This window comes from Hypanus sabinus, chromosome 2 (genome assembly GCF_030144855.1).
Source record: "Hypanus sabinus isolate sHypSab1 chromosome 2, sHypSab1.hap1, whole genome shotgun sequence".
Classification (NCBI taxonomy): Eukaryota; Metazoa; Chordata; class Chondrichthyes; order Myliobatiformes; family Dasyatidae; genus Hypanus; species Hypanus sabinus.
Genome location: NC_082707.1, coordinates 107241253 through 107268829, shown reverse-complemented (window position 1 = coordinate 107268829; position 27577 = coordinate 107241253). Strand labels below are relative to the sequence as shown.

The 27577-nt window shown below is 41.0% G+C and overlaps 1 protein-coding gene across 6 annotated transcripts in view; it reads right to left on the bottom strand.

Annotated features, from left to right (window-relative positions):
• Positions 1 to 27577, bottom strand: part of heatr4 (HEAT repeat containing 4) — a 199349-nt gene that overhangs the window by 88328 nt on the left and 83444 nt on the right. For 4 of the 6 annotated variants that reach the window (XM_059951604.1, XM_059951574.1, XM_059951564.1 and 1 more), the window contains 3 exons: positions 24976 to 25080; positions 14754 to 14872; positions 8816 to 8996 (listed from right to left, as the gene is read on the bottom strand). In XM_059951604.1, coding sequence (XP_059807587.1) covers positions 8816 to 8996; positions 14754 to 14872; positions 24976 to 25080 — 405 coding nt within the window. The remainder of the gene's footprint in view (positions 1 to 8815; positions 8997 to 14753; positions 14873 to 24975; positions 25081 to 27577) is intronic. The other 2 variants (XM_059951592.1, XM_059951601.1) reach the window with 1 other exon arrangement.

The window sequence follows — 27577 nt, the reverse complement described above, 5'->3', positions numbered from 1 at the left end:
AACAAGCTCTTATCGCATCTCTGCAAGAAGATGCTCGGAAGCGAGATTTGACTATTGAAAAACTGCAACAGGATTTAATTTCGACCACTAAGGTGATGGAAGCCCTTAAAGCCAAGAGTGACAATTTTGAGAATAAGTCCAGAAGACAGAACCTACGTATACTTGGTCCTCCAGACAGCATAGAAAAAGATGACCCTTCAAAATATTTTGCCCAACTATTAAAGGAAGCGTTTCCGACGATTTTCCCAAATAACCCTCCTTTATTGGATCGGGCACATAGAATTCGGCGTCGATCACCGAGTGCGACAGACAAACCTTCGGTTGTAATTGTCCGGTTCCATTATGTACACGACAAAGAACAACTTATACGTGCAGCTCGTCGGGCAGGAATGGTTAAATTTTAAGAATACTGCTTCCGTCTGGTTGAAGACTTTAGTCCTGATCTTTTAAAAAGAAGGCTTCTTTTTAAACCGTTGATGGCTGAATGTTATGAGAAAAATCTGAAACCTGCACTCCTATACCCTGTGAAGCTTCGAATTTCTCCGTTGAATGTTCCACGCCAGGTTTTCCTTTCAACTTCAGAAACGAGAAATTATCTGGAGAAGAACTTCCCTACTGCTATAGACACCACTCTCTAATAAATGAACGATTCTGATCGTGTAAGATGGTTCTCGATTTCTTAAACCAGAATTAACCTCTGGTTATTGGTGTAGGTTTATCCTATACTTTATACTTGTTAAAGTGTGTTTTCGTCATATCAATTGCTTTGTCTTATACTCTTTAACCATTATACTACATTCTTGTCTATTAACTTTGATCCTTTGAAGGTATATTTTTAACCCTTTGAAGGTGAATTTTTTTTGATTAAGATGGTGGTTTTTTGAAAAAGATTTTTGGTTTTGCTTAAGATGGCGTTATTTTTTTTTCTTTCTTTTGTCTTCTTCCTACAATGTATCGCTTATCATAGCTTAAATATTTTTTGTTTTGTCTGGGCTAGAGCCTGATTTATAAGTTTTTTTTAGTGACTATATTCTTATTTTTTATAACTTAGAAATATGGTTTTTATTATAGCGATTTTAATTTTTAAAGTTGGGGTGATTTTTTTAATATATCCTTTATATACGGAGTGTTCTTCTGCTGACATAGGGGTAGAATTAGTCTCATTCTTTCCTTTTTTAAGTCATATTTAGGCTTTTTCTCTTTTTCTTGGGGGGTGGGGGGATGGTCTGTTTCCTAATTCTATTTTTTTTTGCATCAGTTTGTGTTAGTTTTTTCATTTGGGCTGTTTTTGAACTTCAAATATGCCTGTGTTGTCGTCACTTCCGGGTCCTCTCTTTACTTTTATTCCTCTTCCGGGTGCATGAGTTTACAAGTTGGTTAACCCTTTCTATACCAAAGGGTTGCTTTTAGAATTATGGCTCAGACCAGTAATTTTGTATCTTGGGATACTAATAGTTTAAATCATCCAATTAAACGAAAGAAGATTTTCAAAGTATTCCAAAGACTTAATGCTCATATCATTTTTGTACAAGAAACTCATGTGAGGAAGGAGGACAAATTTCGTTTTTTTAGATTTTGGCGGGGTCAACAGTATCACGCAAATTCGAATGCTAAAGTAAAAGGAGTTTCAATTTTTATTGACTCCTCTATTCCATTTGTTCAACATGATATTTTTTCGGATCCGAATGGTAGATTTTTGTTAATTACGGGTTTACTTTGTAATAAAAAGGTTGCTTTGGTTAATGTTTATTGTCCTGACTTTTTTAAGTCTTTATTTACCTCTTTACCCAATCTAAACGAATATAAGTTAATAATGGGTGGTGACTTTAATTGTTGTTTAAATCCTCTGATGGATAAATCTTTATCTATTCAGACTTTACCAAATAAGTTGGCCACTTGTATTAACTCTTTTTTGACTGACAATGGAGTTTTTGATGTTTGGAGATTTCGGCACCTAATGACAAAGAATTTTCTTTTTTCTCACATGTTTATCACTCCTATTCGAGAATTGATTATTTTTTTTGTAGACTCTTGTTTTATTCCATTGGTAATCGGTTGTAACTATGATATTATAGCTATCTCTGATCATGCTCCATTATTACTTTCTATGAAATTTACGGATACAGCTTCTAATGCCAGACAATGGCGATTTGACTCTAGCTTATTGCAAGACTCGGACTTTATAAAATTTATGAAGGAGCAGATTGACTTCTTCTTTTCAACTAATTCCACAGATGATATTTCCTGCGGAACACTTTGGGACACTTTTAAAGCGTATATACGTGGACAGATTATCTCTTATTCTGTCGGTTTGAGAAAACGTACTAAGACTTTTATTGGTTGATAAAATTAAAGAGATTGATAAGAAATATTTGATTGCTCCTAGTAAGGAGCTTTACAAACAAAGGGTTGAACTTCAAATGGAACATAGTTTATTACTTACATCCTCGATTGAAAATCAATTAATGAAAACCAGATCTGATTTTTATTTGCATAGTGATAAATCTGGTAAACTGTTAGCTAGTCAATTGAAGAATGCTTTGGTTAAACGTCAAATCACTAAGATTTGTCAGCAGAATGGGAATTTGACAGTTAATCATGATGAGATAAATAAGGCATTTCAAGACTTCTAAACCTCCCTGTATCAATCTGAATTTCCTCAGGATCGTAATACCATGTGTGATTTTCTTGGGAAATTAAATTTTCCAAGATTATCATCTGATGATCTTTCAATATTGGATACTCCTATTACGGATGTAGAAATTAAAGGGGCTATTTCCTCAACGAATTCTGGGAAAGCACCGGGTCCAAATGGTTATACAGTTGAATTTTTAAAAGTTTTTTCCGCTACTCTTTCCCCTTGGTTATGTAAGGTTTTTGAGGAAGCAATTAGATTGGGGAATTTGCCACAATCTTTTTATAGAGCTTCCATTTCTCTAATATTGAAGAAAGATAAAGACCCTACCAACTGTGCTTCCTATAGACCAATATCTTTATTGAATGTAGACTCCAAGATTTTTTCCAAGTTACTGGCATCCAGATTGGAGAAGGTATTACCCAAAATTATTTCAGAAGATCAAACCAGTTTTATTAAAAATCGCTATTCTTTTTTCAACATTAGGAGATTATTGAATATTGTTTATACTCCCTCACATGACATTTCAGAATGCGTGATTTCATTAGATGCGGAGAAAGCATTTGATAGAGTTGAATGGCCTTACTTATTTAATGTGTTGTAGAAGTTTAATTTTAGTCCAATATTCATATCTTGGATTAAATTGATTTATCACACTCCAGTAACCTCAGTGTTTATCAATAATCAAAGATCTCCCTTTTTTCGCCTATTTCGGGGCACTAGACAAGGATGTCCTCTTAGTCCATTACTATTTAACATTGCCTTAGAACCTTTGGCAATTGCCATCAGACAATCACAGGATATTTTGGGTATTAATCGTAGGACAGACATTCATAACTTATCTTTGTATGCAGATGATTTATTACTATTCATTTCTAACCCTGAGAAATCTATCCCAGCAGTTTTATCATTATTGGCTCAATTTAGTGAGTTTTCTGGATATAAATTAAATCTTAATAAAAGTGAATTGTTTCCTTTGAATAGACAGGTCCAAATTTATGGAAATTTACCTCTTAAATTAGTTAATGATTCTTTTATTTATTTAGGGATCAAAATCACAAAAAACCATAAAGATTTATTTAGATTTAATTTTTTACCCTTAATTGATCAGATTAAAGGTTTGTTTACTAAGTGGTCACCATTATCTTTATCTCTAATAGGTAGGATTAATGCTATTAAGATGGTTATTTTACCTAAATTTTTATATATTTTCCAAGCGATACCAATTTTTATTCCAAAATCTTTTTTTACTAATGTTGATTCAAAAATTTCCTCATATATATGGCAGAATAAAAAACCCAGGTTAGGTAAAATATATTTACAGAAGACAAAGAAGGAAGGCAGGTTAGCATTACCTAATTTCAGATTTTATTATTGGGCAGTTAATATTAGATACTTGTTATGTTGGTTGAAAGATTGGGGTGGATCTTTCGGCCCTCATTGGGTGAGTTTAGAAATTAAATCTGTATCAGCTTATGCTCTGGGTTCTATTTTAGGGACTTCTCTCCCTTTTGCTCTTTCTAAATTGCCAAAACGAATTGAGAACCCGATAGTTAAACATACTTTACGTATATGGTTTCAATTTCGGAAATTTTTCGGGTTGACTCAATTCGTTTTAAATAGTCCTATTGTATCTAATTGTTCTTTCCATCCTTCCATTATAGATCAAGCTTATTCGGCTTGGAAAACTAAGGGATTACTAAGATTTTCTGATTTATTTTTGGACAATTGTTTTATGTCTTTTGAGCAATTATCCAACAAATATAACTTGCCTAGATTTCATTTTTTTAGATATTTACAGATTAGACATTTTTTAAGTTCTGTACTCCCTACGTTTCCAAATTTTGTGCCTTCAGATATTTTGGAGAGTTTGTTGGAATTAGACCCTTTTCAAAAAGGGCTTATTTCAAAACTTTATAATATAATTATGAAGATACGTTCAGAGCCCCTTTATAAGACCAAAATGGATTGGGAAAGAGAGCTTAACATTATTTCTAGTGAGAATTGGGATAGAATTCTTCAATTAGTTAATACATCATCGATATGTGCCAAACATTCATTAATACAATTTAAGGTCGTACATAGGGCCCATATGTCCAAGGATAAATTAGCTAATTTTTACTCTTATATTAATCCTATCTGTGATAGATATCAATCTGAAATCACGTCTTTAACTCATATGTTTTGGTCTTGTTCATTATTGAAAAAATATTGGAAAGATATTTTTGATATTATTTCTGCGGTTTTGAATATTGATTTACAACCTCATCCTATTACCGCAATTTTTGGTTTACCAATGTTAGACTCACTGCATTTATCTTCTTCTGCCCGTCGAATGATTGCATTTCTAACTCTGATGGCTAGAAGATCTATATTGTTGAATTGGAAGGAAATTAACCCTCCCACTGTATTTAATTGGTTCTCTCAAACTATGTTATGTTTAAATTTAGAAAAAATTAGAAATGGTGTTTTTGATACTTCTATTAAATTTGAAAAGTTATGGAGACCATTTATTCAACATTTTCATATGATGTAATATGACCCTGTTCCAAGTTCATTTGATTTCCCAGCTTTTAGCTTATGTATGTTGAGAGGACCGGAAGTGGCGGCATTGATGAATATTTATTCTTGTGAGATATTATAAACAGCCCCTTTTTTTCTTTCTTTTTCCAATGTTTCTTTTTTTTCTTCTTCTTTTTTGCTTCTTTTTTCTTCTTTATTTGTTATTAGTTATTAGATTAGTAGATTAGCTAATTTTGCATTATATTTTTTTTCTTTCTTTTTTCTGTTTTTTTATATCATATATTATGAAATATTTAGACTTACCATGTTCATACATATACTGTATGGTTTATGTTTTGGTAAACTCATTTATACTGTAACTATTGTTTATGTCTTTTTTCATCTGTAATGGAATTTGTATGTTTGTAATTTCTTTATTAATATATCATTTGTATTCCGTCCATATTATTAATAATAATAACAAGATTTAGAAAGAAAGAAAGACTCTATAAAATTGTTGGGTGAGACAGTGTGGCCAGGATGTTCTTGATGTTCGGGTTCCTGTCATAGACAGTGGGACAATTTCAATCAGCATCATTCTAGCAGCCCATGATGACCAGTTGCTCAGGAAGTTTTAAGGACTGGGTGACCACTGTTCCTGTCTCTTCCACCTCACCTACCAATTAACCTTTCAATGCTCTGCTAGTCCTCCTTAGCTTCTGGAACCCTTAGGTGTCCTACCATGACTGTCCCCGCCCCAAACCCAGGATATCCGTATTTATCCCGTGCACCATAGCTGTCGATCAGAATGGGTCTTGCTGGGCAGCAGCATGGTTGTCAAGATCTGAGTGTGGTTGGTGCTGGTGACTCCTAAACCCAGTTAAGAGTGTGATGGGGACTGGATCAGTGGGAAACTGATTTGGCAATTTGGCATTGATCCCCACTCATTCAGTTCAGGGCTGATGCAGGGACTTTGTCAATGAGGAACAGAGTGTTCCCATGACTCTTACTAACTATGGGATGCAGAGCAGAACCCACAACTGGAAGGAAAGCAGCAGTTAACACAAGGACCTCCACACTTAGAAATGTTGCTTTGCCAAAATACTACAATTCAGTGGCCAACACACTGTGAGTGAGTTCTTTCTCAGTGACTCGGGTAGTTTTCAAATGTAGGGGCAGAAATCACATGGGCAAGAAATTTGGGAGAGCAAATTAGATGGGCAATTTGGAATGGACAGTCAGGAGTGGGAAGTTTTGAGGTTAGGAAATGGCAAAAATGGATTAGGAATGAGATATATCAGTATAATCTGTGATGAGAAATGTGAAAACATGAAAGACAATATTTTGGAAAATTGGAGCAGGAAATTAGGGATGAGCAATGATATGAGGAATAATTACACATAGGAATTGGTAAGAGGACGGTTGCAGCGCGGTGGCGGCGGGGCCCTTCAACAGGTAATTGCATTACTGCCATCAAGGACAGGTATACAGAAAGATGCCAAGCAACATGAAGGAACCTACCCACCCTGCTCATAGACTGTTTGTACCACTCCCATCAGGGAGGAGGCGAAGTGGCATCCTGCCAGGACCACCAGACTCACAACCTGAATCATTCACCACCCGCTAATCTGCCTCTCCACCTTACGTACAAATATCCCTGTGCCTAGCATCACTTTATAGACACACAATCAATCTATGATTATAAGCTATTTTATATGTTTATCTTTACTGTGTTCTTTATGAGTATTATATTCTTTATCTTTTGTGGGATTCTTTGTGCTGCATCGGATCTGGAGTAGCAATTATTTCCTTCTCCTTTACACTTGTATACAGGAAATGACATTAAATAATCCTATATCTTTGAGTTTTATATTTGTTCAAGGTATGGGCTGGTTCAGTCTGAACTTGTCCATTCCTAATTGCCCTTGAGAAGGTCAGTTCTTGAAATGGTCAGTTGTTAAACTGATGGTATACCCACAATGTGTTAGGGAGGTAGTTCCAGGATTTTGACCTGGCAACAGAGAAGGAATGGTGATATATTTCCAAGTCAGGATGGTGTGTGGTTTGGAGGGTAACTTTCAGAGGGTGGTATCCCATGTCTTTATTGCCCCTGTTCTTCTGTCTCACAGAGGTTATGAGTTTGGAAGGGGTTGTCCAAGGAGTCTTGGAGAGTTGCTGCAGTGTTTTCTGTAGAGGATACAAAACTATGGCTATTGTGCATTAGTGGTCAAGTGAGTAAACGATTGTGGATGGCAGGTTTATCAAGCAGTCTTCTATGTCCAGTGTCATCTGAGTCCCTTGAATGTTGAAGTTGTACTCATCCAGGCAAGTGCAGAGTGCTTCATCACACTCCTGATTTGAGCCCTGATGATGGTGGACAGTCTTCGAGGAGTTAAAAGATGAGTAACTCACTGCAGGATTCTTAGCTTTATACCTGTTCCTGTAACATTGTGTATATGGCTGGCCAAGTTCAGAATCTGGACACTTGACAATGGACAGATATGGTCTAGTAAATTCAGCAGGCAGTTTAAACTTGGTGTAATTAGGAAGAGAAATACATGATGAGAAACTAAAGATTTGTAATTAGGAATGACTAATTAAGGAAAAGTGGTTAGAAATGTGAACTTATGGATGACAATGAGTGATAAATTAGTATGGTATGGGAAATTAAAGAGGAGAAACTGGGTTCAGCCACTCATGGATGGGAAATCAGGTCTGGAAATTAAGGTGAGGAACTAAGGATAGACAAAAGGCATAGGAAAAATATATTTTAAACCTGGGACTGGTAAAAGTCAGAAACTGAAAGATTGGGATGGGAAGCAAAGTAAAAATAAAAATGGCAGATGCTGGAAATCCAAGATAAAAATAAAAGATGCTGGAAAAACTCAACAGATCAGGCAGCTTCTAAAAGATACAGAAATGATGTTTTACTTCTGATAAAATGAGTTCCCATCTTTTTCTGTTTTAAAATTGGTTGACAAGGGAAAGTGAGAAATAAGTGAGAAATTAGAGAAGTGCAAATAGGAAAGGAAGTTAGGAACGGGAAATTTGTATTGGGCAGTTTGAGATGAAATATTCTAATATCGCTGTATCATGGAATGGTTACATGACAGGTGGAGGATGGGCATCCCATTGCTTCTGTGCCACAACAACCCTCTGTCACGCTAACCAACTCTTTCTATAACCTTGCAACGTACACTTATCTAATTCGCACTTGAGGAAGACAATGGAACAGTACTCTACCACATTTGAGAGGAGAAATTAGGAACAGGCACTTATTGGACTGGAAGAAAAGGAGAGAAGATGGGGAATGGAGAAAGAGAAATGGACATTTAGGGATTAGAAATTGGGAATCTGATGTACCTGTTTAGAGAAGGGCAATTATGGAAGAACAACAAAGAACGCGAAATTAGGAAACTTAGCAGGAGATCATCAGGAGCAGAAATTTGGGATAGGCAATCTGTGTTCTACCTTGTGTAAATAATTAAGAACACTACCTATGTATAAGCTGTTGAATCAGGTTGAGATAATAAAATCTGTTCTGACCTGATTACAGGAAAGGAAGCGAAATCCACATGGGCACAATCTTCTGCTCCCTGCCAAATGTTTTAGAGTAATCTAAATTTTAGAGACAGAATCTAAATAGGTTTTGGAATCTGTAGCAAAAAGAATCTGTACCTTCTCATCTTTTAACTTAAGCAAACCAGCAGTCAGGCACGCCTCTTTCCGCACACCAATGAAATCATCCTTGAAGCAGTCTAGGAAGCTGGGCATCAGTTTTCCCGTCATCACTCCAAGCAGACCAATGCAGGACAGAGCCTCAATTCGTATTCTGCTGTCCCCTTTATCTAGTCTCTCTCTGCAACACAAAGACCTCATATTTTACTATATATGCACAGCGACCTCTTTGTTAACTCCTAATCCTCCATACATAATCCCATGACTCCTCTCACACTAATTCTCCCCAAGGTTCGTTCCTCACACACTATTCTTTAATCACCTTGCTTGGGCAGGCCCTCAGATCAAGGATTTCACATTGACTCCAATCCTAAGGGGCTGATGAGATCAATGTGGGACCTGCAGATTTTCCACAGCTGGAACTGGAGGGAGTTGAAGAGGTGGGTGTATGTGTAGTTAGAGAACTGATCCGCTCCTTCCACTGTTTGCACAGAGCACCATGTGCTCCTGATGCACGAAACTTCGGTTAAGTCCATGAGAGTTCATAGAGAAGATCCTGAGAGGCAGGGTTTATGACCATTTGGAGAAGCATAAGATGATTAGGAATAGTCAGCATGACTTTGTCAAAGGCAAGTCATGCCTTACGAGCCTGATTGAATTTTTTGAGGATGTGAATACACATTGATGAAGGTAGAGCAGTAGATGTAGAGTATATGGATTTTAGCAAGGCATTTGACAAAGCACCCCATGCAAGGCTTATTGAGAAAGTAAGGAGACATGGGATCCAAGGGGACATTGCTTTGTGGATCCAGAACTGGCTTGTACACAGAAAGCAAAGAGTGGTTGTAGACGGGTCATATTCTGCATGGAGGTTGGTGACCAGTGGGGTGCCTCTGGGATCTGCTCTGGGACCCCTTCTCTTCGTGATTTTTGTAAGTGACCTGGATGAGGAAGTGGAGGGATGGGTTAGTAAATTTGCTGATGACACAAAGGTTGGGGGTGTGGATAGTGTGGAGGGCTGTCAGAGGTTACAACGGGACATTGATAGGATGCAAAACTGGGCTGAGAAGTGGTAGATGGAGTTTAACCCAGATTAGTGAGAGGTGGTTCATTTTGGTAGTTCAAGTATGATGGCAGAATGGTAAGCTTAATGGTAATATTCTTGGCAGTGTGGAGGATCAGAGGGATCTTGAGGTCCGAGTCCATAGGACAATCAAAGCTGCTGCGCAGGTTGACTCTGGTTAAGAAGGCATATGGTGCATTGGCCTTCATCAACCATGGGATTGAGTTTGAGAGCCACGAGGTAATGTTAGGACCCAGGTCAGACCCCACTTGGAGTACTGTGCTCAGTTCTGGTCGCCTCACTACAGGAAGGATGTGGAAACCGGAGAAAGGGTGCAGAAGAGATTTACAAGGAAGTTGCCTGGGTTGGGGAGCAGGTTGAGTGAACTCAAGTGTTTTCTCCTTGGAGCGATGGAGGATGAGAGGTGACCTGATAGAGGTATACAAGATGATGAAAGGCATTGATCATGTGGATAGTCAGAGGCTTTATCCCAGGGCTGAAATGGCTAACACGAGAGGACAGTTTTAAGGTACTTGACAGTAGGTACAGAGGAGATGTCAGGGGTAAGTTTCTTTTTTTTACGCAAAGAGTGGTGAGATGCCAGCAATGGTGCTGAAGACGGGTACAATAGGGTCTTTTAAAAGGCTCCTGGATAGGTACATGGAGCTTAGAAACATAGAGGGCTATGGGTAACCCTAGGTAATTTCTAAAGTGAGTACATGTTCAGCACAGCATTGTGGGCCAAAGGGCCTGTATTGTACTGTAGGTTTTCTATGTTTTTAAGTCAAGTCAAATTTATTGTCGTATCTACAAATATGGTGAAATAAAAGTATAATGAGCAACTTGCTTGAAGCAGTATCACACGCACAGAAGTTCAGACAACACATAACATAGATTATACATAAATCACATGAGACAGTAGAGAAAGGGGGGAAATGGATCATGACAAAAGGCACAATCAGAGACAAGAGGTGATCAATAGTGTTGATTGCTGAGGTAGGGTTAGAGTTGTGCAGGTCAGTTCCAAAACTAGATGGTTGTAGGGCAGTAGGTGTTCCTGAACCTGATGGTATAGGACTTCAAGCTTCTGCACTTCAAAATCATCCTACTATTTCTCCACCAGGAGTAATTACAGACCAGAGGCTCCCAGGAGTCAGAAGGATGTTACATTCCTTTAAAAAGGTTTCGAGTACATCCTTGAATCTCTTCTATTTAGATTGGAAAACTGTAATGGTCACTTCACTCTTCAAGAAGGGAGATAGATAGAAGAAAGGAAACTATAGGCCAGTTAGTCTAACCTCAGTGATTGGGAAAATGCTGGATTCTATTACTAAGGATGAGGTCTCATGGTACTTGGAGGGACATAAAATAGGCTGTAGTCAGCATGGTTTCCTCAATGGAAAATCTTGCCTGACAAATCTGTTGGAAATCTTTGAAGAAATAACAAGCAGGATAGACAAAGGAGAACTGGTTGATGTTGTGCACTTGGATTTTCAGAATGCCTTAAACAAGGTGCCACACATGAGGGTCTTAACAAAATACAAGCCCATGGTATTACCGGGAAGGTTCTAGCATGGATAAAGCATTGGCTGACTGACATGAGACAGAGTTGGAATAAAGGAAGCATTTTCTGGTCTGCTGCTGGTGACTAATGGTGTTCCACAGGGATCTGTGTTGGGACTGATTCTTTTTCTGTTATATGTCAATGATTTGGATGATGGATTTAATGGCTTTGTTGCAAAGTTTTCAGTTGATATGAACAGCAGCAGGTAGTTTTGAGGAATTATAGAGGCTACAGACTTCCTGACTGGGAGATCTCAGTCAGTCCAGATCGGGAGCAGCATCTCCAACACCATCACACTGAGCATGGGAGCTCCCCAGGGCTGCGTGCTCAGTCCACTGCTGTTTACTCTGCTGACCCATGACTGTGCTGCAACACACAGCTCGAACCACATCATCAAGTTCGCCGATGACACCACCTTGGTAGGTCTCATCAGCAAGAATGACGAGTCAACTTACAGAGAGGAGGTGCAGCGGCTAACGGACTGGTGCAGAGCCAACAACCTGTCTCAGAATGTGAACAAAACGAAAGAGATGGTTGTTGACTTCAGGAGGGCACGGAGCGACCACTCCCCGCTGAACATCGACGGCTCCTTGGTAGAGATCGTAAAGAGCACCAAATTTCTTGATTTTCACCTGACGGAGAATCTCACCTGGTCCCTCAACACCAGCAAAGAAAGCCCAGCAGTGTCTCTACTTTTTATGAAGGCTGAGGAAAGTCCATCTCCCACCTCCCCATCCTCATCACATTCTACAGGGGTTCTATTAAGAGCTTCCTGAGCAGCTGCATCACTGCCTGGTTCGGAAATTGCACCATCTCGGATCGCAAGACCCTGCAGCGGATAATGAGGTCAGCTGAGAAGATCATCGGGGTCTCGCTTCCTGCCATCACGGACATTTACACTACACGCTGCATCGGCAAAGAAAAAAGCATTATGAAGGACCCCATTCATCCGTCATACAATCTCTTCTCCCTCCTGCCGTCTGGGAAAAGGCTCCAAAGCATTTGGGCTCTTACAACCAAACTATAGAACAGTTTCTTCCCCCAAGTTATCAGACTCCTCAGTACCCGAAGCCTGGACTGACACCTGTCCTGTTTATTATTTATTGTAATGACAATACTGTTTTTGTGCACTTTATGCAGTCCAGTGTAGGTCTGTAGACTAGTATAGCTTTCTCTGTGTTTTATTACGTCGTTCAGTGTAGTTTTTTTGTACTGTGTCATGTAAACAATGGTCCTGAAAAACATTGTCTCGTTTTTACTATGCACTGTACCAGCAGTTATGGTCGAAATGACAATAAAAGTTGACCTGACTTGACTTGACTTGACTTGACTTACAGAAGGACCCAGACAGATTAGGAGATTGGGCAAAGAAATGGCAGCTATGTGTCAGGAAGTTATGGTCATGTAGTTTGGTAGAAGAAATTGAAGGGTTGACTATTTCCTAAATGGAGAAAAAAAAATGCAAAAACCTGAGGTGCAGAGGGACTTGGGAGTCCTTGTGCAGGATTCCCTGAAGTTTAATTTGCAGGTTGAGTCTGGGTTGAGGAAGGCAAATGCATTGTTAGCATTCATTTCAAAACGACTAGATATAAAAGCAAGGATGTAATATTGAGACTTCATAAAGCATGGGTGAGGCCTCACTTGGGAGTATTTGAGCAGTTATCTTAGAAAGAATGTGCTGAAACTGGAGAGGGGTCAAAGGAGGTTCATGAAAATGATTCCATGATTGAATGGCTTGTCATATGAAGCGTATGGACCTGTACTCATTGGAATTCAGAAGAATGAGTGGTGACCTCATTAAAATCTGTTGAATGGTGAACAGCCTTGACAGAGTGGGTGTGGAGAGGATGTTTCTATGGTGGGGGAGTCTAAACCCAGAGGATAAAGAATAGAGGGGTGTCCTCTTAGAATGGAGATGAGGAGGAATTTCTTTATCCATGGAGTGGTGAATCTCTGGAATTCTTTACACAAGCAGTTGTAGAGGCCAAGTCTGTATGTATATTTAAGAAAGGGGTTGATAGATCCACAATTGGTCAACGTATGAAGGGATAAGGGGAGAAATCAGGGGATTGGGGCTGAGAGTCATGGTGATATGGCTGAGCAGATTCGATGGGTCAGATGGTCTTATGCTTCAGGTAAGCTTTTCCTATGAATATCCATTTGAGGAATCAGGTTTTGGGCACATAAATGTTCAAATACATTGCCTAGACTTTGAGATGTTACATAAAGCTAAAAGGAAGGTGGGTGAGTACAGTTTAGGATAAACAGAGCATTTCTGATAAAGTGCCAGGAATGTCAAGGGGATTTGGCTGTTTATGGGAGCACTAATGGAGAGGGATCCTGGTCTTTTTTCAACATGTTTCTTATGAATAAATTTTGATATCCTGACCTGGTATTGAGACTAAAAATCCAGGAGAAAAATATAAAAAATATAAAAATATGAATCAAAACACAATTAGCTATGAAGCTGTAGAGCAGAGATACACATTGGAGGATGCACGCTACTTTGGACGGATGCAGTGAGCTCACCACCATGGTGGGAGGAGCTGGAAAAGGTGGAACCAGAGGTTTCCATAGACCCAGGTGACTTTTTGCAGTTCATTCACGAAACAACTTATTCTTCTTGTCTTCTCAAGATGGCTGGGGTCCTGTTGGAGTCTGTGAGGTCAAACTATGATTTTCCACAAGCAGTGGGTCTCGGATCCAGCATCCAGCCTAGCATTTTGATAGTTTAGGGGAACAGACCCAGAGACTACCCAGTTCCTCGCTGTTGTCAGCAATGGGACACTGAAACATTGAGACAGCATGAAATGTACGCTGCTGTTGGAAGAAGGTTCCTGTACTTGGGTGATCCTCTTTCTCTCTCTCATGGTGGGTGAGGGCCTGTCTGTCCATGAGTTGGGAGACTGGAACATCAAAACAGTGAGTTGCCAGTGTCCCACTCTTGTTGCAGGAGTGATCTCTCTCTCTCCCTGGCTAGTGAGAGAGCATGTCTGAGATACCGCAAGGATTGTAGTTTTTAATAGACTCTAGATCAAGGTCTCTTTGGGGCTTTTGCTGTTGTTTGCATGGTGGGGGTAGGGGGCAGAGGGGCAATGCTTTTTTGCAGCTTGTGCATGGGAGAGGGGGGATGGGCCCTGAGGTTCTGACATTTCTGTCATTCATTCATGGGTTTTTTTTCTGTTTCGTAGATGTCTGCAGAGAGTAAGAATTTCAGGTTGTATACTGTATACATTCTCTGATATTAAATTGAACCATTTGAAGAGTGAAGAAAATCCTCACAACTATAAGATCCTGATATTGTGTCCTACCTGAGCTCGTCATGGACTTTCTTTCCCAGGCCCCAGATTCCTAATGATTGTGCAGCTGCTTGGCGGACACTACTGTTCCAGTCGTTCCACATTAGATAGACGATCTTGTGTGTCACATCCTGGGACATCAAGGGGGCAACAATTTTTATATAGACACACATGCATGCATCCTAACTTTAACCCTACAACCACAGACACACATGCATGCACCCTAACCCTACAACCACAGACACACATGCATGCATCTTAACCCTGCAACTACAGATACATGTGCATACATAACTCTAACCCAACAAGCAGAAACACACGTGCATGCCTCCTAACCCTAAAACCAGCAACCACAGACATACACACAGGCATGGATACATCCTGCAAGATGGATGTTGGGAGACAGCAGGCGAAAGATGATACATTCTGCACACTTGAAATTGCAAAGAGCTGATGCCAAACGCATTGTGGGAATGAGATTTGAAAGAGCAAGCAGGCCATTTGGGATATTCTGTACACCTGAGATTGTGAGAACAAGATTTGAAAATGCAACTGGCCTGAAATTGTGAGCATATCACGGGAGCAAGATTTGGAAAAGCAAGTGAGGCTCATTGAGATGATTAGGCACTCAGCAAGGGCCAATAAAAAAAAGTTCTATAAAAAGACCCGATGAAGGGTCTCAGCCCAAAAAGTCAACTGTTTACTCTTTTCCATAGATGCTGCCTGGCCTGCTGAGTTTTTGCATGTGTTGCTTGGATTTCCAGCATCTGCAGATTTAATCCTGTTTAAGAAGGGTTTCTTTCTTGGTCTATTAGTGCCGAGGTAGTGCAATGTGAATGGGTCCAGTGTTAGTTGTCTCCCTGATAACTACATCTACACTAGGCGCATCTAGCTACAGTTCCTTACACACCGTTTTAGGCAACTGCAGCTGGATGACCTATGAGAGAATGAGAAGTTGATAGAAAAAGTCTACAGAGAGGTAGTCACCCCGAAGTTGCAGGAGGTGGGTAGCTGGGTGACTGTCAGGAAAGGGAGTAAGCAGACTGTGCAGAGTACCACTGTGGCCATTCCTCTCAATAACAAATATATTGCTTTGGATATTGTTGGGGGATGACCTACCAGGGGAAAGCTGCAATGACTGAGTTTGGCTCTGTGACTCAAAAAGGAAAGGGGAGAAGAGGAGTGCAGTAGTACTAGGGCAGTCAGTAATTAGGGGAGCAGCCAGGAGATTCTGTGGACAAGAAGTTAACACCAGATGGTTTGTTATCTCCCAAGTGCCAGGGTCAGGTTGCCACAGAATGCCACAGCATTCTAAAGGGAAGGGTGAGCAGCCAGAAGTCACAGTACATATTGTTCCCAATAACAAAGGTAGGAAAAGAGATGAAGTCCTGGAGAAAGAATATAGGGAGTTGGGTAGAATGCTGAAGAACAGGACCTCGAAATAGTTATCTTTGAGGTGCTGCCTGTGCCATGTACCAGTGAGGGTAGGAACTGGATGATTTGGCAAATGAATATGTGGCTGAGGAAATGGTGCAGGAGGCTGAGTTTCAGATTTGTGGATCATTGGTATCTCTCTGAGGAAGGTATGTCCCGTACAAACAAACAGGTTACACCTGAACTTTGGGAGGTCCAATATTGTTACAGGCAGATTTGCTAGAGCTGTTTGGGGGAGTTTAAATTAGTTTGGCAGGGGTATGAGAATCAGTGATGTCAGAGGGGTTTGGAGGGATATGGCCCAGGTGCAGGTCAGTGGGACTAGGCAGAAAAATGGTTCGGCACAGCCAAGAACGGCCAAAAGGCCTGTTTCTGTGCTGTAATGTTCTATGGTTCTGTGGTTCTAGGATGGGACGGTTTGTGTACAGGTAGATGAGGCAGAGAGTCTGTGAGGAAGGAAAATTAGTTGATAGGGCAAAATTGCAACCACTAGGGTAGGTTGAAGTGTGCAAAAATGCAATAAATATTAGGAACAAGGGTGAAGAACTTGGAGCATGGGTCAGTACATGGAACTATAGTGCTGTGGCTACTACAGAGACTTGGCTTATCACAAGGGCAGAAACAGCTGGTGTATGCTCTGGGGTCTAGATGTTTCAAAAGGGACAGGGAAGGAGGTAAAAGGGGTAGAGGAGTGGCACTGCTAATCAGGGATAGTGATACAACTGTAGAAATTAAAGACATTATTAATAGACCATCAGCTAAGTCAGTGTGGCGGATGTCGGAAACAGGAAATGAGTTTGGGAGTATTCTCAAAAGTAACAGACTATTGCAAGAAACACAAGGTTGTTATAGCAGGTGATCTTAACTTTCCATGTATTGACTGGGAATTCCCATACTATAAAAGGACTAGATGGAATAGAGTTTGTCAAAGGTGTTCAGGAAGTCCCAATGAGTGTGCGATACTTGATCTGCTATTAGGGAATGAGACAGGGCAGGTGACAGAAGTTTGTGTAGAGGAACAGTTTGTCAAGAAAGTTTTTTTTTAATCAGAGAAGTCCCAATGAGAGAGTGTGATAGTTGATCTGCTATTAGGGAATGAGACTGGAAAGGTGACAGAGTTTGTATAGGACAACACTTTGCATTTTGTGACCACAATGCCATTAGTTTCAAAGTAAATATGCAAGAAGATAGATCTAGTCTGCAGGTTGAGATTCTAATCTGGAGAAAAGCTAATTTTGGTGGTATCGGAAAGGGTCTTGCAAGGTGGATTGGGACAGGCTGCCCTCTTGCAAAGGTGTACTTGGTCAGTGGGAGACCTTAAAAAGTGAAATTTTGAGTGTACAAAGCTTGTATGCACCTGTCAGAAGAAAAGATAAAGATAACAGTTGTAGGGGACCTTGATTTTCAAGAGATATTGAGGCCCTGGTTAACAAAAAAATGTGCATAGCAGGCGGAGGACGAGCTTGCTCCCAGTGAGGTAAGTTTCTCTAATTTAATTAACAGGAGTTGGTAATGGAGGCAGTAGATAGGGCAGCCAAGTGCTCAAATTGTAGGATGTGAGAAGTCAGGGACAGCACAATTGTCTCTGATGACTATACCTGCAAAAGGTGCATCCAGCTGCAGCTCTTGTCAAAACAAATTAGGGAACTGGAGCTGGATGAACATCGGATCATTTGGGAAGTAGAGGCAGTAATAGATCAGAGTTTCAGGGAGACAGTCACCTCTAAAAGTCAGGAGACAAGTAACTGTCAGGAGAGGGAAGGGGAATACACAGAAAGAGTAGAGCACCCCTGTGGCTGTTCCCATCAACAATAAGTATACTGTTTTGGATACTGTTGGTGGGGACGACCTACCAGGGACAAGTTGTAGTGGTTGTGTCTCTGGCACTGAGACTGGACCCTCAGTTCAGAAAGGAAGGAGAGAAAAGAGGACAGCAGTAGTGATAGGGACTCGATAGTTAGGGGGGCAGATAACAGGTTCTGTGAGAAATCGAGAATCCCGGATGGTCTGTTGCCCCCCTGGTGCCAGAGTCCGCAATATCTTGGATCGAGTTCTCGGTATTCTCAGGAGAGAGGGTGAGCAGCCAGATGTCGTGGTCCATGTTGGGATGGATGACATAGATAGGAGTAGGGATGAGGTCCTGAAGAAGGAATATAGGGAACTAGGAAAGAATTTAAAAAGCAGGACCTCAAGGGTGGTAATCTCAGGATTACTGCCTGTGCCACGAGACGGAGAAGGTAGGAACAGGAAGTTATGGCAGATGAATGTGTGGCTGAAGTGTTGGTGCAGGGGGCAGGGTTTCAGATTTCTGGATCATTGCGATCTCCACTGGGGAAGGTCTGACCTGTACAAAAAGGACAGGCTGCACCTGAACTGAAAAGAGACCAATATCCTGGCAGGCAGGTTTGCTCGAGCTGTTGGGGAGGGTTTAAACTAGTTTGGCAGGGGTTGGGAATCCGAATGAGAGTGCAGAGATTAGGATAGAAAGATAAGGGCATGATGCTGTGTTCTGAGTCGGTGAGGAAGGACAGGCAGGGGACAAAACATAAATGTAGCCATTTAGAGGGGCTGAAATGTGTCTATTTCAATGCTAGGAGTATTAGGAAGAAAGGGGAAGAACTTAGAGCATGGATCAGTACGTGGACCTATGATGTTGGGGCCATTACTGAAACTTGGCTGGAGGAATGGCAGGATTGCCTGATGCAGGAACCAGGGTTTAGGTGTTTTAAAAGGAATAGGATGGGAGGTAGAAAAGGGGTGGAGTGGGCAGTAGCATTGCTGGTCAGGGATAATATCACGGCTATAGAAAGGGAGGACGCTGCAGAGGAAGTGTCCATTGAGTCGGTGTGGGCGGAAGTCAGAAATAGGAAGGGATCAATCACTGTGCTGGGAGTAGTCCGTAGGCCCCCAAATAGCCCTCAGGACACTGAGGATCAGATAAGCAGGCATATTTTAGAATGGCGCAGGAAATACAGGGTTGTAGTTCTGGGTGATTTCAACTTCCCTCATATTGACTGGCGCCTCCTGACTGCAAGGGGGATAGGTGGGACTGAATTTGTCAGGTGTGTTCAAGAAGGATTTCAGACCCTCCTGAACTTAGAGCATGGATTGATACCTGGAAATATGATGCTGTAGCTATTAGTGAAACATGGTTGCAAGAGGGGTGTGATTGGTAACTAAATATTCCTGGATTTTGTTGCTTCAGGCATGATAGAATCAGAGGGGCAAGGGGGGAGGTGTTTCATTGCTTGTCAGAGAAAATATTACTGTGGTGCTTTGGCAGGATAGATTAGAGGGCTCGTCTAGGGAGACTATTTGGGTGGAATTGAGGAATGGGAAAGGTGTAGTAACACTTATAGGGGTGTATTATAGACCACCTAATGGGGAGCAAGAATTGGAGGAGCAAATTTGTAAGGAGATAGCAGATGTTTGTACTAAGCACAAGGTTGTGGTTGTGGGAGATTTTAATTTTCTACACATAGACTGGGAAGCCCATTCTGTAAAAGGGCTGGATGGTTTGGAGTTTGTAAAATGTGTGCAGGATAGTTTTTTTTTTGCAGCAATACATCGAGGTGCCAACTAGAGAAGGGGCAGTGTTGGATCTCCTGTTCGGGGATGAGATAGGTCAGGTGATGGAGGTATGTGTTGGGGGGCACTCTGGGTCCAGTAATCACAATGCCATTAGTTTCAATATAATTATGGAGAAGGATAGGACTGGACCCAGGGTTGAGACTTTTCTCAAAGGCTAACTTTGAGGAGATGCAAAAGGATTTAGGAGGAGTGGATTGGGACAACTTGTTTTATGGGAAAGATATAATAGAGAAATGGAGGTCATTTAAAGGTAAAATTTTGAGGGTATAGAATCTTGATGTTTCTGTTAGGTTGAAAGGAAAGGTTAAAAGTTTGGGAGAGCCATGGTTTTCAAGGGATATTGGTAACTTGGTTTGGAAAAAGAGAGAGATCTACAATAAATATACGCAGCATGGAGTAAATGAGGAGCTCGAGGAAAATAAAGAACGTAAAAAGAATCTTAAGAAAGAAATTGGAAAAGCTAAAAGAAGATATGAGGTTGCTTTGGCAAGTAAGGTGAAAATAAATTCAAAGGGTTTCTACAGTTATATTAATAGCAAAAGGATAGTGAGGGATAAAATTGGTCCCTTAGAGAATCAGAGTGGACAGCTATGTGTGGAGTCAAAAGAGATGGGGGAGATTTTGAACAATTTTTTTTCTTTGGTAATCACTAAGGAGAAGGATATTGAATTATGTAAGGTAAGGGAAACAAGTAGGAGAGTCATGGAAACTATGATGACTAAAGACAAGGAAGTACTGGCGCTTTTAAGGAATATAAAAGTGGATAAGTCTCCGGATCCTGACAGGATATTCCCTAGGACCTTGAGGGAGGTTAGTATAGAAATAGCAGGGACTCTGACAGAAATATTTCAAATGTTATTAAAAATGGGGATGGTGCCGGAGGTTTGGTGTATTGCTCATGTGGTTCCATTGTTTTAAAAGGGTTATAAGAGGAAACCTAACAATTATAGGCCTGTAAGTTTGACGTCAGTGGTGGGTAAATTAATGGAAAGTATTCTTAGAGATGGTATATATAATTATCTGGATAGATAGGGTTTGTTTAGGAACAGTCAGCATGGATTTGTGTGTGGAAGGTCATGTTTGACAAATCTTATTGAATTTTTTGAAGAGGTTACTAGGAAAGCTGACAAGGGTAAAGCAGTGGATGTTGTCTATATGGACTTCAGTAAGGCCTTTGACAAGGTTCCGCACGGAAGGTTAGTTAGGAAGGTTCAATCGTTAGGTATTAATATTGAAGTAGTAAAATGGATTCAACAGATGGGAGATGCCAGAGAGTAGTGGGGGATAACCGTTTGTCAGTTTGGAGGCCGGTGACTAGTGGTGTGCCTCAGGGATCTGTATTGGGTCCAATGTTGTTTGTCATATACATTAATGATCCGGATGATGGGATGGTAAATTGGATTAGTAAGTATGCAGATGATACTAAGATAGGTGGCGTTGAGAATAATGAAGTAGGTTTTCAAAGCTTGCAGAGAGATTTAGGCCAGTTAGAAGAGTGGGCTGAATGATGGCAGATGGAGCTTAATGCTGATAAGTGTGAGGTGCTACATTTTGGTAGGAATAATCCAAATAGGACATACATGGTAAGTGGTAGGACTTTGAAGAATGCAGTAGAAGAGAGTGATCTAGGAATAATGGTGCATAGTTCCCTGAAGGTGGAATCTCATGTGGATAGGGTGGTGAAGAAAGCTTTTGGTATGCAGGCCTTTATAAATCAGAGCATTGAGTATAGGAGTTGGGATGTAATGGTAAAATTGTACAAGGCATTGGTAAGGCCAAATTTGGAGTATTGTGTACAGTTCTGGTCACCAAATTATAGGAAAGATGTCAACAAAATAAAGAGAGTACAGAGAAGATTTACTAGAATGTTACCTGGGTTTCAGCACCTAAGTTACAAGGAAAGCTTAAACAAGTTAGGTCTTTATTCTTTGGAGCATAGAAGGTTGAGGAGGGACTTGATAGAGGTATTTAAAATTATGAGGGGGATAGATAGAGTTGACATGGATAGGCTTTTTCTATTAAGAGTAGAGGAGATTCAAACAAGAGGACATGAGCTGAGAGTTAGGGGGCAAAAGTTTAAGAATAACACGAGGGGGAATTTCTTTAATCAGAGAATGGTAGTTGTGTGGAATGAGCTTCCAGTAGAAATGGTAGAGGCAAGTTCGGTATTGTCATTTAAAGTAAAATTGGATAGGTATATGGACAGGAAAGGAATGAAGGATTATGGGCTGAGTGCAGGTCAGTGGGACTAGGTGAGAGTAAGCATTTGGCACGAACTAGAAGGGCCAAGATGGCCTGTTTCCATGCTGTAATTGTTATATGGTTATATGGCTAAACTGCTTTATGTCCATAGAGTGTTTCCTAAAGGGCCCTTAACTTCTAGATTGTGAATCTTAGACCACAATACCTACAGTATTTAATTTAAGCAACACACACAAAATGCTGGTGGACACAGCAGGCCAGGCAGCATCTATAGGGAAAAGCACTGTCGACGTTTAGGACCGAGACCCTTCGTCAGGACTTACTGAAAGGAAAGATAGAAAGAGATTTGAAAGTAGGAGGGGGAGGGGGAAATGTGAAATGATAGGAGAAGACTGGAGGCAGTGGGGTGAAGCTGAGAGCTGGATAGGTGATTGGCAAAAGGGATACAGAGCTGGAGAAGGGAAAGAATCATGGGACGGGAGGCCTATGGAGAAAGAAAGGGGGAGGGGAGCACCAGAGGGAATGGAGAACAGACAGAGGGATGGACAGAGAGAGAGAAAAAAAGAGGAGGGGGAAAAAACTAAATATATCAAGGATGGGGTAAGAAGGGGAAGAGGGGCATTAACAGAAGTTAGAGAAATCAATGTTCGTGCCATCAGGTTGTTTTTTTTTCCATTTTTCCCTTCCCCCAACCCTGGTCATCCTCTCACACCTTCCCTTCTCACCTGCCATTACCTCCCTTTGGTCCACATCTTCTTTCCCTTTATTCCATGGGCTTCCATAGATTTACTTTTCTCCAGCCCTTTGCCTTATCTTCCTATCACCTGACAGCTTCTTACAATCACGCCATTCGTCACCCAACCACTCTCCTCCTCACCTGTCCTCAACTATCCCTTCAGCTTGTACTCCTTCCACCTTCTTATTTTGGCTTCTGCCCCTTTCTTCCCAGTCCTGATCAAGCCCCTTGACCTGAAACATTGACTATTTATTCCCCTCTATAGATGCTGCCTGACCAGCTTAGTTCCTCTATGTGTTGCTCTAAATTTCCATCATCTGCAGAATCTCTTATGTCACTGATTTAAAATAGTCTGTTTGCTCAAATTGCTCATTTAGGAAATCATCTCCAAAGTATTCTATAACTCAATCTTCACAATTTTGCTGCTAATTTTCTCAGCTATGTGCCTGCAGATTAAAGCTCTAAATATTACTGTTTTACCCTTGTACTTGTTCATTTATACTGTGCATTACAGGAGATAACACAAAATAGTGAATATGTACTCAAGCTGGAAACTCAGGAAGCTGGCATAGCGTATATGGAAAGAAGGGAAACAAGCAGTAGTGTCATGGGACATATAGAGATTAAAGAGGAGGAGGTGCTTGCTTCCTTACAGTGAATAAAGATAGGTAAATCCCCCAGGCCTGACATGATATTTCCTCAGACCTTGAGAGAGACTAGTGTAGAAATTGAAGGGGCTCTGGCAGAAATATTTCAACTGTCTTTAGCCATGGTTGTGGTGCTGGAGGATTGGAAAGTAGCTCATGTTGTTCCGTTATTTAAAAAAGGGTCCAAAAGTAAACCAGGTAATTACAGGCTGGTGAGCCTGACATCAGAAGTAGGTAAATTATTGGAAGGAGTTCTGAGAGATCGTATATCCAAGTATTTGGACAGCCAACGGCTGATTGAGAATAGTCACCTTGGCTTTGTGCGTGTTAGATCGTGTTTAATGAATCCTGTAGAGTTTTTTGAGGAGGTTACCAAGAAAGGAGATGAAGGAAAGGCTGTGGATGTTGTCTACATGGACTTTAGTAAGGCCTTTGACAAGGTCCCACATGGGAGGTTAGTTCAGAAGATTCAGACACTGGGTATCCATGGAGAGGTTGTAAACTGGATTTGAAATTGGCTGTGTGGGAGAAGATAGAGAGTGGTACTGGAGGCCTGTGACTAGAGGTGTGCCTCAGAGACTTGTTCTGGGACCATTGTTGTTTGTTGTCTATATCAATGATCTAGATGATAATGTGGTAAATTGGATCAGCCAAGTTTGCTGATGACACTAAGATTGGAGGTACTTTGGACAGCGAGGAAGGCTTTCAAAGCTTGCGGAGGGATCTGGACCAACTGGAAAAATGGGCCAGAAGATGGCAGATGGAATTTAATGCAGACAAGTGTGAGGTGCTGCATTTTGGAAGAACAAATCAAGGTATGACATACACAGTAAACAATAGGGCACTGAGGAGTGCAGAGGAACAAAGGGATCTGGGAGTTCAGTTACATAATTCCCTGAAAGTGGCATCACAGGTAGTCAGGGTTGTAAAAAAGGCTTTTGGCATCCTGGCATTCATAAATCAAAATATTGAGTATAGGAGTTGGGATGTTATGGTGAAGTTGTATAAGACATCGGTGAGGCCAAATTTGGAGTATTGTGTGCAGTTCTGGTCGCCTAACTATAGGAAGGTTATCAGTAAGATTAAAAGACTGCAGAGAAGATATACTAGGATGTTGCCAGGTCTTCAGGAGTTGAATTACAGGGAAAGATTGAACAAGTTAGGACTTTATTCCTTGGAGTGTAGAATAATGGTGGGGGGGCGGAATTTGATAGAAGTTTACAAAATTATGAGGGGTATAGACAGAGTAAATGCGAATAGGCTCTTTCCACTTAGATTAGGAGAGATAAATACGAGAGGACATGGCTTTAGGGTGAAAGGGGAAAGGTTTAGGAGGAACATTTAGAGGGAACTTCTTCACTCAGTGAGTGGTGGGAGTGTGGAACAAGCTGCCATCTGATGTGGTAAGTGTGGACTGACTCTTAAGTTTTAAAAATAAATTGGATAGATACATGGATGGAAGAGGTCTGGAGGGTTATGGACTGGGTGCAGATCAAAGGGACTAGCAGAATAAAGTTTTGGCACAGACTAGAAGGGCTGAATGGCCTGTTTCCTGTGTAATGTTCTATGGTTCTAAACACGGGGCTGGAATCTTTATAGAACCTTTCATGAACTTTAAGCCTACCGTGTTAAGTGATCCACGCAGGTAGGAGAGAATTCTGCATGCCAGCATCTTGTCTTTCCAACTACAGCTGTTTAGCCGGTTCGCCAGGATAAAGTGTACCAGAGGCTTGTTGAAGAGAGAGGACATCAACTAAACACCAGCAATAAATATCCCAGAGCCTAACTATGTTCATACTAAGAAGAGATGTACTGAAAAACTTGAACAAAAACAGAAAATGTTGGAAATACTCAGCAGGTATCCATGAGAAGGGGAAATGTGTTAAAGGGTCAGGAGGACAACAATTCTTCAGAGCTGGAAAGAAGATAGAAGAAACATGTAGAGCTGCAAGAAAGGAGGGGGAGGAGATATCTCTGAGAAGGTAGAACAGGGGGTGCCCTGGGGATCAGCTGTTAACAATGTTTTCTGGTCAATGAGTGAATAGGATCAGTTGAGAGAGTGAGAACATTGACAGAAGAATGTAGGAGTTGTGATATGCAGAGCTGAAAACTGAGTAATCCACATACCCAGAGTGAAAAAAATGAGCATAAAACAACAAACTGAGGTAATCTATCAGAGGGATAACTGATGTACACTAGAAATCAGGTTACCTGAATTTGTAGAATTCAATGTGTAGTCCAGAAGGCTGTAATGTGCCCAGATGAAAGATGAGGTGTTACTCCTCATTGTCACTGTGCAGAGGACCACAGACTGCTAGGTCAGAGCGGGAATGGGATGAAGAACTAAAGTGGCAGGCAACAGGAAGCTCAGGGTCACATCATGGATTGAAGCCAGTTACTCTGTAAATTAATCTCCCAATCTGTGCTTTGTTTCTCCATTGTGGAGACTATATTGTGAACAGTGAATGCAGGTCATTGGATTGGAAACAGTGCAAGTAAATTATTGCTTCATCTGGAAAGCAATAATTGCTAAAGTCTTTGGGAGTGGTTTAAATTAAAATGGCAGGAGGATGGGACAAGTGCAATAGAACTGAGGATGAGCCAACAGTAGATGATGTAACTTCTAACATGAATGGAAGGAAGGACAAGCCAACGATTGATGACAACTTCAGACAGAGCAAAGAGTTAAGTTATATCATAGAGGCAAAATTCAAAAGGGCAAAGAATACAGGACTGAAGGTGCTGTATTTAAATGCACATAGCATTTGGAATGAGGTGGACAAACCAGTGGTGCAATCAGAGATTAGTCAGTATAATGTGGGCATCACGGAGTCGTGGCTGAAAGAAGGCCATAGTTGGGAGTTTAACATCAAAGAATATACTTTGTATTGAAAGGACAGGCAGGAAGGCATAGGCAGAGGTATGGCTCTGTTGGTAAGAGATGAAATTACATCTTTAGAAAGGTGTGATGTAGGGGCAGAGATTGTTGAATCTTTGTGGGTGGAGTTAAGAAACTGCATGGATAAAAAAAACAATATGGGAATCATATATAAGCCTCTAAATAGTAGCCAAGATGTGGGGTTGAGATTGTAAAGGGAGCTGGAAAGGACATGTAATATTGTATTGTAATGGAGGACTTCAATATGCAAGGAGATTGGGAAAATCAGGTTGGTGTCAGATTGCAAGAGAGGGAATTTGTTGAATGTCTACAAGATGGCTTTTTAGAGCAGCTTAGAAACATAGAAAACCTACAGCACAACACAAGCCCTTCAGCCCACAAAGCTGTGCCAAACAAACCCTTACCTTAGAACCACCTAGGCTTACCCATAGCCCTCTATTTTTCTAATCTCCATATATCCATCCAGGAGTCTCTTAAAAGACCCTATTGTTTCTGTCTCCATCACCGGCGCTAGCAGCCCATTCCACGCACTCACCACTCTCTGAGTAAAAAAACTTACCCCTGACATCTCCTCTGTACGTACTTCCAAGCACCTTAAAACAATGCCCTCTCGTGCTAACCATTTCAACCCTGAGAAAAAACCTGACTATCCACACGATCAATGCCTCTCATTATCTTGTACACCTCTATCAGGTCACCTCTCATCCTCCATCGCTCCAAAGAGAAAACACTGAGTTCACTCAACCTACTCTCATAAGGCAAGCTCCCCAATCCAGGCAACATCTTTGTAAATCTCCTCTGCATCCCTTCTATGGTTGCCACGTCCTTAATGCAGTGAGGCGACCAGAATTGAGCACAGTACTCCAAGTGGGGCCTGACTAGGATCCTATACAGCTGCAACATTACCTCTCAGCTCTTAAACTCAATCCCACGATTGATGAAGGCCAATGCACTCTATGCCTTCTTAACCACAGAGTCAACCTGCATAGCAGCTTTGAGTATCCGATGGACACGGGCCCCAAGATCGCTCTGATCCTTCACACTGCCAAGTGTCTTATCATTAATATTATATTCTGCCATCATATTTGAGCTACCAAAATGAACCACCTCACACTAATCTGGGTTGAACTCCATCTGTCACTTCTCAACCTAGTTTTGCATCCTATCAATGTTTCACTGTAACTTCTGACAGCCCTCTACACTATCCACAACACCCCCAACCTTTGTGTCATCAGCAAGTTCACTAACCCATCCCTCCACTACCTCATCCAGGTCATTTATAAAAATCACGAAGAGTCGAGGTCCCGGAACAGGTCTGAAATCCATA